At 38.0% G+C, this 14,735-nt stretch overlaps 1 protein-coding gene across 1 annotated transcript in view; it reads right to left on the bottom strand.

Moving 5' to 3' along the window:
• FAAH2 (fatty acid amide hydrolase 2) overlaps nucleotides 1-13,447 on the bottom strand; it is a 201,152-nt gene extending 187,705 nt beyond the window's left edge. The window contains 3 exon segments of the mRNA XM_087426432.1: nucleotides 12,869-12,882; nucleotides 13,257-13,390; nucleotides 13,393-13,447. Of these exon segments, the coding sequence (XP_087282558.1) occupies nucleotides 12,869-12,882; nucleotides 13,257-13,390; nucleotides 13,393-13,447 (203 nt within the window).
• Between the last annotated feature and the right edge of the window lie 1,288 nt (nucleotides 13,448-14,735).

Below are 14,735 nucleotides of genomic sequence, written 5' to 3' on the forward strand. Positions count from 1 at the left end.
CTGGGGTAGCAATACTTATATTAGACAAAATAGACTTTGAAACAAAAACTGTAACAGAGACAAAGAAGGGCACTACATAATGATCAAGGAACAATCCAACAAGAGGATATAACACTTGTAAATATCTATGTACCCAAAATAGGAGCACCTAAATATATAAAGAAATTACTAACAGACAAAAAAGGAGAAATAGAAGGTAACAGAATAATAGTAAGGGATTTTAACACTCCACTCAAACCAATAGATAGATCATCCAAACAGAAGATCAATAAGCAAACATTGGCCTCAATTGACACATTACTCTAGATGGACTTGGTAGATCTATACAGAACATTCCATCCAAAAGCCACAGAGTACACATTCTTTTCAAATGCACGTGGAATATTCTCCAGGATAGAGCACATATGAGGCCACAAAATAAGTCTCAATAAATTCAAGAAGACTTCAATAATAACAAGCACCTTTTCTGACCACAATGGTAAGAAACTAAAAATCAACTACAGGGAGAAAATTGGAAAATCCACAAATATGTAGATATTAAACAAAATGCTCCTGCACAACAACTGGGTCAACAAAGAAATCAAAAGAGAAGTCAAAAAATACCTGGAGACAAATGAAAATGAAAATGCATCATGCTAAAATTTGTGGGATAGAGCAACAATGGTTCTAAGAGGGAAGTTTATACCAATACAGCCCTACATCAACAAACAAGAAAAATCTCAAATAAACAATCTAACAATGCAGCTAAAGGAATTGGAGAAACAAGAACAAACAAAACACAAAATCAGTAGAAGGAAGGAAATAACAAAAATCAGAGCAGACATAAATGAAAGAGAGAATTAAAAACAATAGAAAAAGAGGAGTGACGTCAGCATCATGGTGGAGTGAGCTTTCCCGTGAACTCTTACCCCACAAGATACAACAAAAGCAACAGCCACAGACCAACAATGGAATCCCAGACACTGAAAACCTAGAGCGGAGGGATCCACACTGCCGCACATCTGAGAGCGGAACGTGCTGGGCCCCCGGAGGAAGTGGGGAGAGGTAAGGAGAACTCCACTCCCTCCCCATCAGATCAGCGATCCCGGTCTGCACGGCTCCCAGAGAGGGGGGAGGGGCGGCCCTCGGCGGGGAAACCGTGGCTCTTTGGACTCTCTCAGCCAGTGGGAAACTCCCGCACAGAGGACTCAGAGGAGCCACAGGGCTACCATCAACATCTGAGCACCCCAGAGAGCGGATAAAGAGGGGCAAACGAGAAGTCCCCCACGTCAGGGACCCAGAGGACAAAAGAGAGAGCACCCCCCTCCCCGCAACCCGGAGTCTGCAGCTCGACCAGACCAGACCTAGCAATCCTAGGCAGTCCTGATCAAACGACTGGACCCGTGGATCACAGCGGGGGAAAAAAAAACAAAACTGAGGATCGCAGCAGAAAAACCAGGGCAGAGCGCAGGGGGCTTAGACTACACAGCCCTTTACCACCAGACAGTGGCGGCAGGTGGAAATTGCAACCAGAGACTTCCAGGATGAGGAAAAACAAAACCAACACAGGAACCACAATGCAAAAATATATGAAATCACCAGACCAGAACAAAATGACAAGCACCCAGAAATCAACCCCGAAGACACAGAAATCCATAAACTAAATGACAGAGATTTCAAAATAGCTATCATAAAAACACTCAACGAAATACGAGACAACACAGACAAACAATTCAATGAGATTAGGAGTTTCTTCACAAAAGAGATTGAAATCATAAAGAAAAAAAAATCAGTGCTGATGGAGATGAAGAACACAATGGAGGAGATAAAGGAGAATCTGGAATCTTTAAAGAACAGAGCTGACAATATAGAGGAAAGAATTAGTACTTTAGAGGATAGGAATACAGATATACTCCAGATGGAAGAAGAGAGAGAACTAAGACTAAAAAGAAATGAAGAAAGACTCCGAGAAATATCTGACTCTATTAGAAAATGTAACATAAGAATTATAGGTATTCCTGAGGGAGAGGAGAGGGAAAGAGGAACAGAGAGCCTATTCAAGGAAATAATAGCTGAGAATTTCCCAAATCTGGGGAAGGAGCAGGAAATACCAGTAAGCGAAGCCAACAGGACACCTATATACATTAACAGACAAAGGCCTTCACCACGACACCTAGTGGTAAGGCTAGCCAGGGTCAACGACAAAGAAACCATATTAAGGGCAGCTAGACAAAAACAAAAAATAACGTACAAAGGAACTCCCATCAGGCTCTCAGCGGATTTCTCAACAGAAACCTTTCAGGCTAGAAGAGACTGGAATGATATATTCAAAATACTGAAAGACAAAAACTTTCAGCCAAGAATACTCTATCCAGCAAAAATATCCTTCAAATATGATGGAGAAATAGTAACTCTCCCAGATAAACAAAAGCTAAGGGAGTTCATGGCCACGAGACCCCCCCACTACAAGAAATACTCAAGAAGGCCCTCAGGTCTGAGAAAAAGCAGAGAAAGGGAACACAAAGCTTGGAGGAAGGAGAAAAGTAGGTAGACAAAATCAGAGAAATAGTAGATCTTTACCGGAATAGGTTAGAAACCACTTAAATAGTAAACTCAAAGATCAAAGGAAGAAATTCACCAAAAATAAATTTAACCTCATCACTGTAAACACACAGCCACAACACAAGAGAGAATAAGGTATAACAAGAGCAACTTAGAAGGGGAAGAGGAAAGTGACTGAATCGACTTAGTATAAGGAAATAGGAGGCTATCAGATAATGGACTATCTCATACACAAGATTTTTTGCCCAAACCTCAAGGTAACCACTAAACAAATAATCAAAGCAAAACCACATATGATAAACAAAGAGAAAACTAGAAGAATCATAAGACAGAACAACCAAACTGAATTGGCAGTCCAAAACAAATGGGACAAGAAACAAAGGAAATGCAAAAGAACCAGAAAATAAGTGACAAAACAGCAACATGAAGCCCTCATATATCAATAATTACCCTAAATGTAAATGGATTGAACTCTCCAATCAAAAGATACAGAGTGGCAGGATGGATTAAAAAGCAAGACCCAACAATATGCTGCCTTCAGGAAACACATCTTAGCACTAAAGACAAGCACAGGCTCAGAGTGAAAGGATGGAAGACAATACTCCAAGCTAATGGCAAACAAAAGAAAGCAGGTGTTGCCATACTCATATCAGACAAAGTAGACTTCAAGATAAAACAGGTTAAGAAAGACAAAGAAGGGAAATATATAATGATAAAAGGGACACTACATCAAGAAGACATATCACTTATAAATATATATGCACCCAACATAGGAGCACCAATGTACGTAAAGCAACTATTAACAAACCTAAAAGGAGAAATCAACAACAACACAATAATAGTAGGGGATCTTAACACCCCACTTACAGCAATGGATAGATCATCCAGACAAAATGTTAATAAAGAAATAGTACACTTAAATGAAAAACTGGAGGAGATGGACCTAGTAGACATATACAGAGCACTCCATCCAAAAACAGCTGACTACACATTCTTCTCAAGTGCTCATGGAACATTCTCTAGGATAGACCATATGTTGGGAAACAAAGCAAGCCTCAATAAATTTAAGAAGATTGAAATCATAACACGCATCTTTTCAGACCATAAGGCTATGAAACTGGAAATGAACTATGAAAAAAAAACTGGGAAAGAGACAAAAATGTGGAGATTAAACAACATGCTAGTGAGCAACCAATGGATCATTGATGAAATTAAAGGAGAAATCAAAAACTATCTGGAAACAAACAAAAATGATAACATGCCATATCAACCATATGGGATGCAGCAAAAGCGGTCCTGAGAGGGAAACTCATAGCGATACAAGCCCACCTTAACAAACAAGAAAAAGCCCTAATAGGCAACCTTAAATTACACCTAACAGAACTAGAAAAAGAAGAACAAACAAAGCCCAAAGCCAGCAGAAGGAGAGAAATAATAAAAATCAGAGCAGAAATAAATGATATTGAGACCAAAAAAACAGTAGAAAGGATTAATGAAACAAAGAGTTGGTTCTTCGAGAAGATAAACAAAATTGACAAACCCTTAGCCAGGCTTAATAAGAAAAAAAGAGAAAAGGCTCAAGTAAATAAAATTAGAAACGAAAGAGGAGAAATTACAACGGATACACAGAGGATTATAAGAGAATACTATGAGAAATTATATGCCAACAAATTGGACAATCTAGAAGAAATGAATAAATTCTTAGACTTATACAACCTCCCAAAATTGAACCAAGAAGAAATGGAGAATCTGAATAGACCAATAACAAGTAAAGAGATTGAAATAGTAATCAAAAACCTCCCAAAAAATAAAAGTCCAGGGCCAGATGGCTTCTCCAGTGAATTTTACCAAACATTCAAAGAAGATTTAATACCCATCCTCCTCAAACTATTCCAAAAAATAGAGGAAGATGGAACACTTCCTAAATCATTCTATGAGGCCAACATCACCCTGATACCAAAACCAGACAAAGAAAATACAAACAAAGAAAATTACAGGCCAATATCGCTGATGAATATTGATGCAAAAATCCTCAACAAAATATTGGCAAACCAAATACAACAATACATTAAAAAGATCATACACCATGATCAAGTGGGATTTATACCAGGGATGCAGGGATGGTTCAACATCCGCAAATCAATCAACGTGATACATCACATCAACAAAACAAAGAATAAAAACCACATGATCATCTCAATAGACGCAGAGAAGGCATTTGACAAGATACAACATCCATTTATGATAAAAACTCTCAATAAAATGGGAATAGAAGGAAAGTACCTCAACATAATAAAGGCCATATATGACAAACCCACAGCTAACATCATACTCAACGGGGAAAGACTGAAAGCCATTCCTCTGAGAACAGGAACGAGGCAGGGCTGCCCACTCTCACCACTCCTGTACTGGAGGTTTTGGCCAGAGCAATTAGGCAAGAAAAAGTAATAAAATGAATCCAAATAGGTAACGAAGAAGTGAAACTCTCACTATTTGCAGATGACATGATTGTATATATAGAAAACCCTAAAGAATCTGTTGGAAAACTATTAGAAACAATCAACAACTACAGCAAAGTTGCAGGGTACAAAATCAATCTACAAAAATCAGTTGCATTTCTGTATGCTAATAATGAACTAACAGAAAGAGAATTCAAAAAGATAATACCATTTACAATTGCATCAAAAAGAATAAAATACCTAGGAATAAATCTTACCAAGAAGGTGAAGGACCTATACAATGAGAACTACAAGACATTATTGAGGGAAATCCATGATGACATAAAGAAATGGAAAGATATCCCATGCACGTGGATTGGAAGAATAAACATAGTTAAAATGTCTATATTACCTAAAGCAATCTACAGATTCAATGCAATCCCAATCAGAATCCCAATGACATTCTTCACAGAAATAGAAAAAAGAATACTAAAATTTATATGGGGCAACAAAAGACCCCGAATAGCTAAATAAATCCTAAAGAAAAAGAACAAAGCAGGATGCATCACAATTCCTGACTTCAAAACATACTACAAAGCAATAGTAATCAAAACAGCATGGTACTGGTACAAAAACAGACACACAGATCAATGGAACAGAATTGAAAGCCCAGAAATAAAACCACACATATACGGACAGCTAATTTTCGACAAAGGTGCTAAGAACATGCAATGGAGAAAGGAAAGTCTCTTCAATAAATGGTGTTGGGAAAACTGGACGGCCACATGCAAAAAATGAAAGTGGACCATGTGCTATCGCCATTCACAAAAATGAACTCAAAATGGATCAAAGACCTGAAGGTGAGACCTGAAACTATAAAACTCATAGAAGAATATATAGGCAACACACTATTTGACATTGGTTTTAAAGGAATCTTTTCGGATGACATGCCTACCCAGATTAGGGAAACTAAAGAAAAAATAAACAAGTGGGACTTTATCAGATTAAAGAGCTTTTATAAGACAAATGAAACCAGAATCAAGATGAACAAACAACCAACCAGCTGGGAGAGAATATTTGCAAAACATACATCTGACAAGGTGTTGATCTCCATAATATATAAAGAACTCACACAATTGAACAACAAACAAACAAACAACCTGATCAAAAAATGGGCAGAGGAAATGAACAGACACCTCTCCAAGGAAGATATACAGATGGCCAATAGACACATGAAAAGATGCTCAACATCACTAATCATCAGGGAAATGCAAATCAAAACAACACTAAGATACCACCTCACGCCTGTTAGAATGGCTATCATCACCAAGACAAAAAACAACAAATGTTGGAGAGGATGTGGAGAAACAGGAACACTCATACACAGCTGGTGGGAATGCAAATTGGTGCAGCCTCTATGGAAAACGGTATGGAGAGTCCTCAAAGAATTAAAAATAGAGATGCCCTATGATCCAGCCATCCCACTACTGGGAATCTATCCAACGCACCTCAAATCAACAATCCAAAGAGGCTTATGCACCCCTATGTTCATTGCAGCATTATTCACCATAGCCAAGAAGTGGAAGCAACCTAAGTGTCCCTCGACTGACGACTGGATTAAGAAAATGTGGTATATATATACAATGGAATACTACTCAGCCATAAAAAAAGACAAAATCGTCCCATTTGCAACAACATGTATGGGCCTGGAGCGTATTATGTTAAGTGAAATAAGCCAGAAAGAGAAAGACAAACATTGTATGACCTCACTCATATGTGGAATATAAACCAACACATGGACAGAGAAAACTGGACTGTGGTTACCAGGGCAGTGGGGGTGGGGGGTGGGCACAAGGGGTGAAGGGAGTCATATATGTGGTGATGGACAAACAAAAATGTACAACCCAAAATTTCACAATGTTAGAAACCATTAAAACATCAATAAAAAAAAATAGAAAAAAATCAATGAAACTAAGAACTGGGTCTTTGAAAAGGTAAAAAAATTGACAAGCCTTTAGCTAGACTCACCAAGAAAAAAAGAGAGAAGGCGCAAATAAATGAAATCAGATACAAAATAGGAGAAATTTCAACAGACACCTCAGAAATACAAAAGATTATAAGATAATACTATGAAAAGCCATATGACAACAAATTGGATAATCTAGAAGAAATTGATAAATTCCTAGAATTATACGACCTTCCAAAACTGAATCAAGAAGAAACAGAGAATCTGAATAGACCAATCGCCAGTAAGCAGATCAAAACAGTAATCAAAAACCTCTAGAAAAATAAAAGTCCAGGACTAGATGGCTTCCCTGGTGAATTCTACCAAACATTCAAAGAAGACTTCATACTTATCCTTCTCAAACTCTTCCAAAATTTGAAGAGGTTGGGAAGCTTTCTAAGTCATTCTATGAAGCCAACATTACCCAGATATCAAAACCAGACAAGGACAACACAAAAAAAGAAAGTTAGAGGCCAATATCACTGATGAATATCGATACAAAAATCCTCAACAAAATACTAGCTAATTGAATACAACAAGACATTAAAAAGATCATACACCATGATCAACTTTTTCTATTCTAGGGAGGCATGGATGGTTCAATATCTGCAAATCAATCAATGTGATACACCACATTAACAAAATGAAGAATAAAAATCATATGATCATCTCAATAGATGCAGAGAAAGCACTTGACAAGATACAGCATCCATATATGATAAAAACTCTGAATAAAATGGGTATAGAAAGAAAGTGTCTCTATATAATAAAGGCCACATATGACAAACCCACAGCCAACATCATACTCAATGGTGGAAAACTGAAAGCTATCCCTCTAAGAACAGGAACAGGACAAGCATGCCCACGCTCACCGCTCCTGTTTAACATAGTACTGGAAGTCCTAGCCAAAGCAATCAGGCAATAAAAAGAAATAAAAGAGATACAAGTTGGAAAGGAAGAAGTGAAACTGTCACTATTTGCAGATGACATGATTTTAAATATAGAAAACCCTAAGGAATGCACCAAAAAACTTTTAGAGATAATAAATGAATACAATAAAGCTGCAAGAGACAAAATCAACATACAAAAATTAGTTCCATTTATATACACTAACAATGAATTAGCAGAAAGAGAAATTAAGAATACAATCCCATATACAATCACAACAAAAACACTAAAATACCTTGGAATAAACTTAACCAAAGATGTGAGAGAATTGTACACTGAAAACTATAAACCATTATTGAAAGATACAGAAGAAAACACAAAGAAATGGAAAGATATTCTGCGCTCTTGGTTTGGAAGAATTAACATAGTTAAATTATCCATACTTCCTAAAGCAATATACGGATTCAATGCAATCCCAATCAGAATCCCAATGACCTTCTTTATGGAAATAGAACAAAGAATCCTAAAATTTATATGGAACTACAAAAGACCCTGAGTAGCCAAAGGAATCCTCAGAACAAAGAACAAACCTGGAAGTATCACACCCTGACTTCAAAATATACTACAAAGTGATAGTAATCGAAACAGCATGGTACTGGCACAAAAACAGACACATCGATGCATGGAACAGAACTGACAGCCCAGAAATAAACTCACAGATCTATCGACAGCTAATTTTCAAGAAGGGAGCCAAGAACATACAATGGAGAAATGAAAACTTCTTCAATAAATGGTATTGCGAAAACTGGACAGCCACATGGAAAAGAATGAAAACAGACCATTATCTTATGCCATATACAAAGATTAACTTGGCATGGATTAAATATTTGAATGTGAGACCTGAAAACATGAAACTTCTAGAAGAAAACATAGACAGTACGCTCTTCAACTTCAGTCTTAGCAGCATATTTTCAAGTGCCATGTCTGACCAGGCAAGGGAAACAATAGAAAAAATAAACAAATGGGACCACATCAATCTAAAAACCTTCTGCACAGCAAAGGAAACCATCAACAAAACGAAAAGATAACCTAACAATTGGGAGCAGATATTTGCGAACTATATACCTGATAAGGGGTTAACATGCAAAAAATATAAAGATCTCATACATCTCAACAACAAAAAAACTCACAACCCAATTAAAAAATGGGCAAAAGACCTGAACAGACATTTCTCCAAAGAAGATATACAGATGGCCAACAGACAAGAGAAAAGATGTTCAAAATCATTAACTATCAGGGAAATGCAAATCAAAACTTCAATGAGATATCACCTCACGCCTGTCAGAATGGCTATAATTAACAAGACAGGAAACAACATGTGTTGGGGAGGATGTGGAGAGAAGGGAACTTATACACAGCTGGGGGGAGTGCAAACTGGTGCAGCCACTATGAAAACCAGCATGGAGATTCCTCAAAAAATCAAGTCTAGAACTACCATATGATCCAGCCATTCCACTGCTGAGTATTTATCCAAAGAACTTGAAAACACCAATGCGTAAAGATACATGCACCCCTGTGTTCATTGCAGCATTATTCACAATAGCCAAGTCTTGGAAGCAACCTAAGTGCCCATCAAGGGACGAATGGATAAAGAAGATGTGGTATATATACACAATGCAATACTACTCAGCCATAAGAAACGATGAAATCCAGCCATTTGTGACAACATGGAGGGACATTGAGGGTATTATGCAAAATGAAATTAGTCAGAGGGCGAAGGTTAAATACCATATGATTTCCTTCATTAAGTAGTATATAATAACAACAATAAACAAACACATAGAGACAGAGATTGTATTGGTGGTTACCAGAGGGGAAGGGGGGAGGGAGGAGTGCGAAAGGGATAATTAGGTACAGGTTGTGGTGATGGGTTGTAATTAGTATTTTGGTGGTGAACATGATGTAATCTATGCAGAAATAGAAGTACAATGATGTACACCTGAAATTTTTACAATGTTATAAACCAATGTTACTGCAATAAACAAAAATTAAAAAAAAAACAAAACAACCAATATGTACTTGTGAATGTAACTTAGAGAAGCAGGGAAGGGGGAATGAGTGCTCTTTGGTTTTAACCCCATATATGCTGGGTTCAACGCAGAGGAACAGATATCAGGGCCGGCATCAAACATATTAATAATGCACCTGACAATAATAATAGCTAAGACTTATATAGGGCTACTACACCAGACATTATTTTAAGAGCATTATGTATATGAACTCATTTAGTCTTCACAATAACCCTATAAGGTAGATTCTATTATCAGGTCATTTACTTAAAAGATAAAAAGTAAGCCACACTGGGGGAAGCAAGAGCCACTTACTAGCCATAAGACCGAAAGCAACACATTTTAAATTCTCTGAAGCCCACACTCCTAATTTGTGAAGAAAATAAATAAATAAAATTTTTAAAAGAAACAAAGACTATATCACAGGTTTTTTATTTCATTGTACAGAGTTTTCAACAACATGTAAATATGGAATTGATTCACTGCATCAAGATGAATACTTAAATTATAAGCATGTGTGTGCATGTGAGTGTGTGTGCATGTGTGTATTTGTAGGCAACTTTGTGAATACACATCATGAGAATGGGTTTGATAAAACTAAAATAAAGTGGCAGGGACAAGAAAAAAAAATTACCCTTGTAAAGGCTAGCATCCATGATTGTATTTCCGTTTCCCACTGAAATATAAGACTAAAGCCTATAATATTGGTTAATTTTTATTGAGCATGTGCTAAGTATTTCATAGCCATTATTCCATTCATGTATCCAGACAACTTTATGAAGTACTATTTTATGCCCATTTTACAAGTAAGGAATCCGAAGCCCATAGAGGTTGTCACTTACGCGAGAAAGATGAAAGATAAAAGGCAAAGCTTTGGCCCTCAGAGAGATAAGGAAAACAGATTAAGGACTTAATGGCCTTTTCAAGCCTGCAGTAATAGTATAAATACTAAAGAAGACAGGGACCATCCTGATTGCAAAGCCAGGGTAAGAAGACAGAAAAATACTTGACTTTTCTGAGAAGGTCTTAAGGCAAACTGAAGATACCAGTACTTTAGAACTTTCCTTCACCTGGCATGCAGGATTCACCCATTCATGTACTCAGGCACCAAAAGATAACATTTGAATGTATGTAGGTAACATCTGAGTGAATATACACAGACTGTTGGAGTTAATGCTCTTTAAATAGGTAATAGTGTCAATTCCCTGATATTTACACTTTCATCTTGATCCTGGAGTAATTTCTTGCTGTTTAATATGAGAATTGGAGATAAAATATGCAAAGTTCCTAGTACACAGTAGGCACTTATCAATGATAGCTGTTATTATTCCAGCCAGAGCTCTAGACTTGACCAAAAATATAACTGGTACTGACCCAGCCTCACATAAGGAATAGGTCAAATCATCATTTATTTTTTTAATGGCTTACTCCCAGGCCTTAGCAATAAGACTAAAAGGAAACCACCTTTCTCAAATACTCAATGGTCTAGGGAAGTGTTTCTCAGTCTTGGCACTATTGACATTTTGGGCCAGATAACTCTTTATTATGGAGTAGGTTATCCTGTGCATTGTAGTATGCTTAGCAGCATCCCTGGCCTCTACCAACTAGATACAAGTAGCACCCTCACCCTGTTGTCACAACCAAAAATGTCACCAGATATTGTCACATGCTTTCTGGGGGACAAAACTGTCCCCAGATGAGAACAACTGCTCTAGCGAAAAGAAGGAAGTATCAAAGAGTACATAACAAAAGGAAGGGCAGAAGTTGTTAATATCAACATTGTGGGAGGCAGAACCTTGGAGGGCCTGAGGGAGAACTAGGACAAATAAGACTGTATCTTGCCCACTTCTCCCCTTCAGAACACTTTTATATAAACTATATGTAGATAATCTCTTCTCATGGGTAAGCATAAACATTAATAATGGCTATCATTTCCAAAAACCTGATGATTGATAGTAATAATAGCTAAAACTTATATAGAACTATTATGTCAGGTGGTATTTTTAAGAGTTTAACATATATGAACTCATTTAACCCTCACAACTCTATAAGGTAGATTCTATTGTTGCATCTATTTTTCCTATGGGATGTGGCAGGCACAAAAATTTTATGGAGTGTTTCCGAGATTGCATAGCTAGGTAGTAAGAGAGCAAGGATTTCAGTCTGGCTCCAGAGTCCATCCTTCTAATCACTATTCTACACAGTACACTATGTGCCACGTGCTTGACCTGCATTATCTGCAACTGTCATGGCACCTCTTGCCCAGAGTCACACAACTATGAAGAGGCAGACCAAAATTTGAAACCTAGTGTCCTTCCACTATATCTCACTGTCTCTGCAATTGTTAACAAAAGCATGCATGAGGGATACAGGGCTGAGAGAGGCAGGAAATGTCATTGAAAGGTTACCAGTATGTAGAAAAGCATTCTAAATTATGATAATAAAGCAATGAGGGAAAACAAATGAGACAATAGAGGGACAAAGACAAGGCAGGGATAAAGAAAGAATACTAGACTATAGCTCAAGATCTTTAGGGAACTATCTATTCATATGATACAGAAATGGATGGTCCTGCCTGCACAACTCTAGAGAGAACAATTGTTTGAGCTGCTTAAATTTTTGGATTAAGAATTTCCACAGTTTTTTGTGTATTTGTGCAAATCATTTTACCTCGGTTTCCTCATGTGTAAAATGAGGATATTACCTAAATAATTGCATCAGTGAGACAAAATCTATTTAAGTACCCAGCACAGTATTTTACATGTACTTACTATGCACTAAATATATGGTAGCCACAGGTATTACTTTTTCTTTTTATAAAAAAATATTTTGGACAAAAAACAGAAGCTAGACCCAGGGCCAAAAAGAAAGAGAGAAAGGGAGAAAGGGAGAGAGAGAGAGAGAGAATTTTCATGACTGAGACTCACTTTGTAAACCATACCTGAGAGAGAGACAGAGAGAAAATTTCCGGGACTGAAAATCAGTGTGCAAACCACACTGGATTTACCCCCGCACAATTATTATGCACAAACAGGACAAACGGACAGGAAGGACTCTGAGGGGTGCCAAAATAGTCCAAATGATGTGCACAGCAAATGTTCTGGGTGTAAGCATACTACAACTTCCAAAAGTCTCCTTTCATCCCCAATGGATGCCTCCCCTATGTCGCCCTAGTAGAGAGTGAAAAGGAAATTGATTCCCACCATACCCAATCTCGTGAACCACAACCACCACCACCACTAAAGTTCTTGGAGTTGTCCACTTAAATACCTGTCCCTCTACTCTCTTTTGATTTAGCCTGCATTGCACTCTTACCTTCCTCTGTGGGATTAGCTTGGCCAGCTGCACACCCAAAAGCAGGAGTAATGGTTCAGTCACAGGCCAGGTGGTCCTTGACCCAAACTTGGGGCCGCGAAAGGCTCGAGCTGCTCAGCCTACTAGGCCAAGGGGGAGCCGACCAACTGCAGGAGCAGCAACTGGATTCAGGTGGTGAACAGAGGTGCCATAGCGGCCTGGATTCCGCATGGTCCTAGTGCTTCAGAGTTGCGTGCACCATGGGCAAGAAGGAGGAGAAAAGACTAAGCAAGGAGGTGGTTAGGAATCCTTTCATTTACAAGTCCAATATCTACCCACAATTCCACAGGAGCTTATTTGTCATCACCTGCTGGGTTCTGGGCCAGAGATGGGGGCGGGCGGAGCTGAAGTCTTAACAAGTCTGTGTGCAATGCAACCAGCTGTTAGCACTGGTGTAACCCAACACTGAACGTGAGATATAAGAAGGAACACTGTCTTTGGAGTTCCCAGATCTGCCACAAGGTGGCTTTGGCCAATTTACACTGTCTGGTACTCAGTTTGCTCATATGAAAAATGGGAATAATTGCTCCTACATTAAAGAGTTATGGTAAACACTGGATAATCAAACACAGCACAATTCATGGTAAATAGTGTGTTATAAGTGATAGTTATAATTTATTTCAGTTGTACCTGTGAAAAAAGTATTGTAAGTATACCTTTGTATGTAAATATTCAATATGTTCAACAAACAACTAAATGCCAAGCGTGTATATATTATCTATATCCATATTATTTAATCCTTATAAGATCACAAATAGTACTGATGAATATCAAATCTCTAGCCCACATCTCTCTCCTAAACTCCAAATGCTTGAATCCAATGACAATTTGACATCTCCACATGAATAGCTCACAGATCCTTTAAACTCAATATGACCAAAACTCATCTTCCCAAACCTGCTGCTCCTCTAGGTTCATCTATTGCATTTTCATCCACTCAGTCAACCATGCCAAAAATCTGGGACTCATCCCAGATTCTTCGTTTTCTCTCATCCTCAAAAATCGTCACCAAGTCCAATTTAATGCTTTTCCCTCCTGACTCAGCCCTAGCTCAGATCTCACTGACATTTACATGAACTTCTACAAATAACTAACTGATCACCTTTGCTTCATTAGAGTATTCTTTCTAATATACAGATCTGACCATGTTACTCCCCTGCCAATGAGGCTGCAATGATTCCCCATTTTTTTTTCAGGTTCAACGCCCATTTACTTTGTATGGTATTCAAAGATATTACGATTGGTGTTTGAAAACCTCCCTACCTCATCCCTAGCCTGTTCCATCCCTCCCATGCTATGCTCCTGCCAAACTGAACTACCTGAAGAGTCTCTCTCCCTTCCATATCTTTGCATATATTTTCCCTATTCCCTCTCCAAAGAGGAAAAAGAATGAGTGTGTGTGTGAGGGGGTGTTATCTACCTATTAAAGTCAGGGGGGAT

This window comes from Ceratotherium simum, chromosome X (genome assembly GCF_057802395.1).
Source record: "Ceratotherium simum simum isolate JZ-2026a chromosome X, ASM5780239v1, whole genome shotgun sequence".
Lineage (NCBI taxonomy): Eukaryota > Metazoa > Chordata > Mammalia > Perissodactyla > Rhinocerotidae > Ceratotherium > Ceratotherium simum.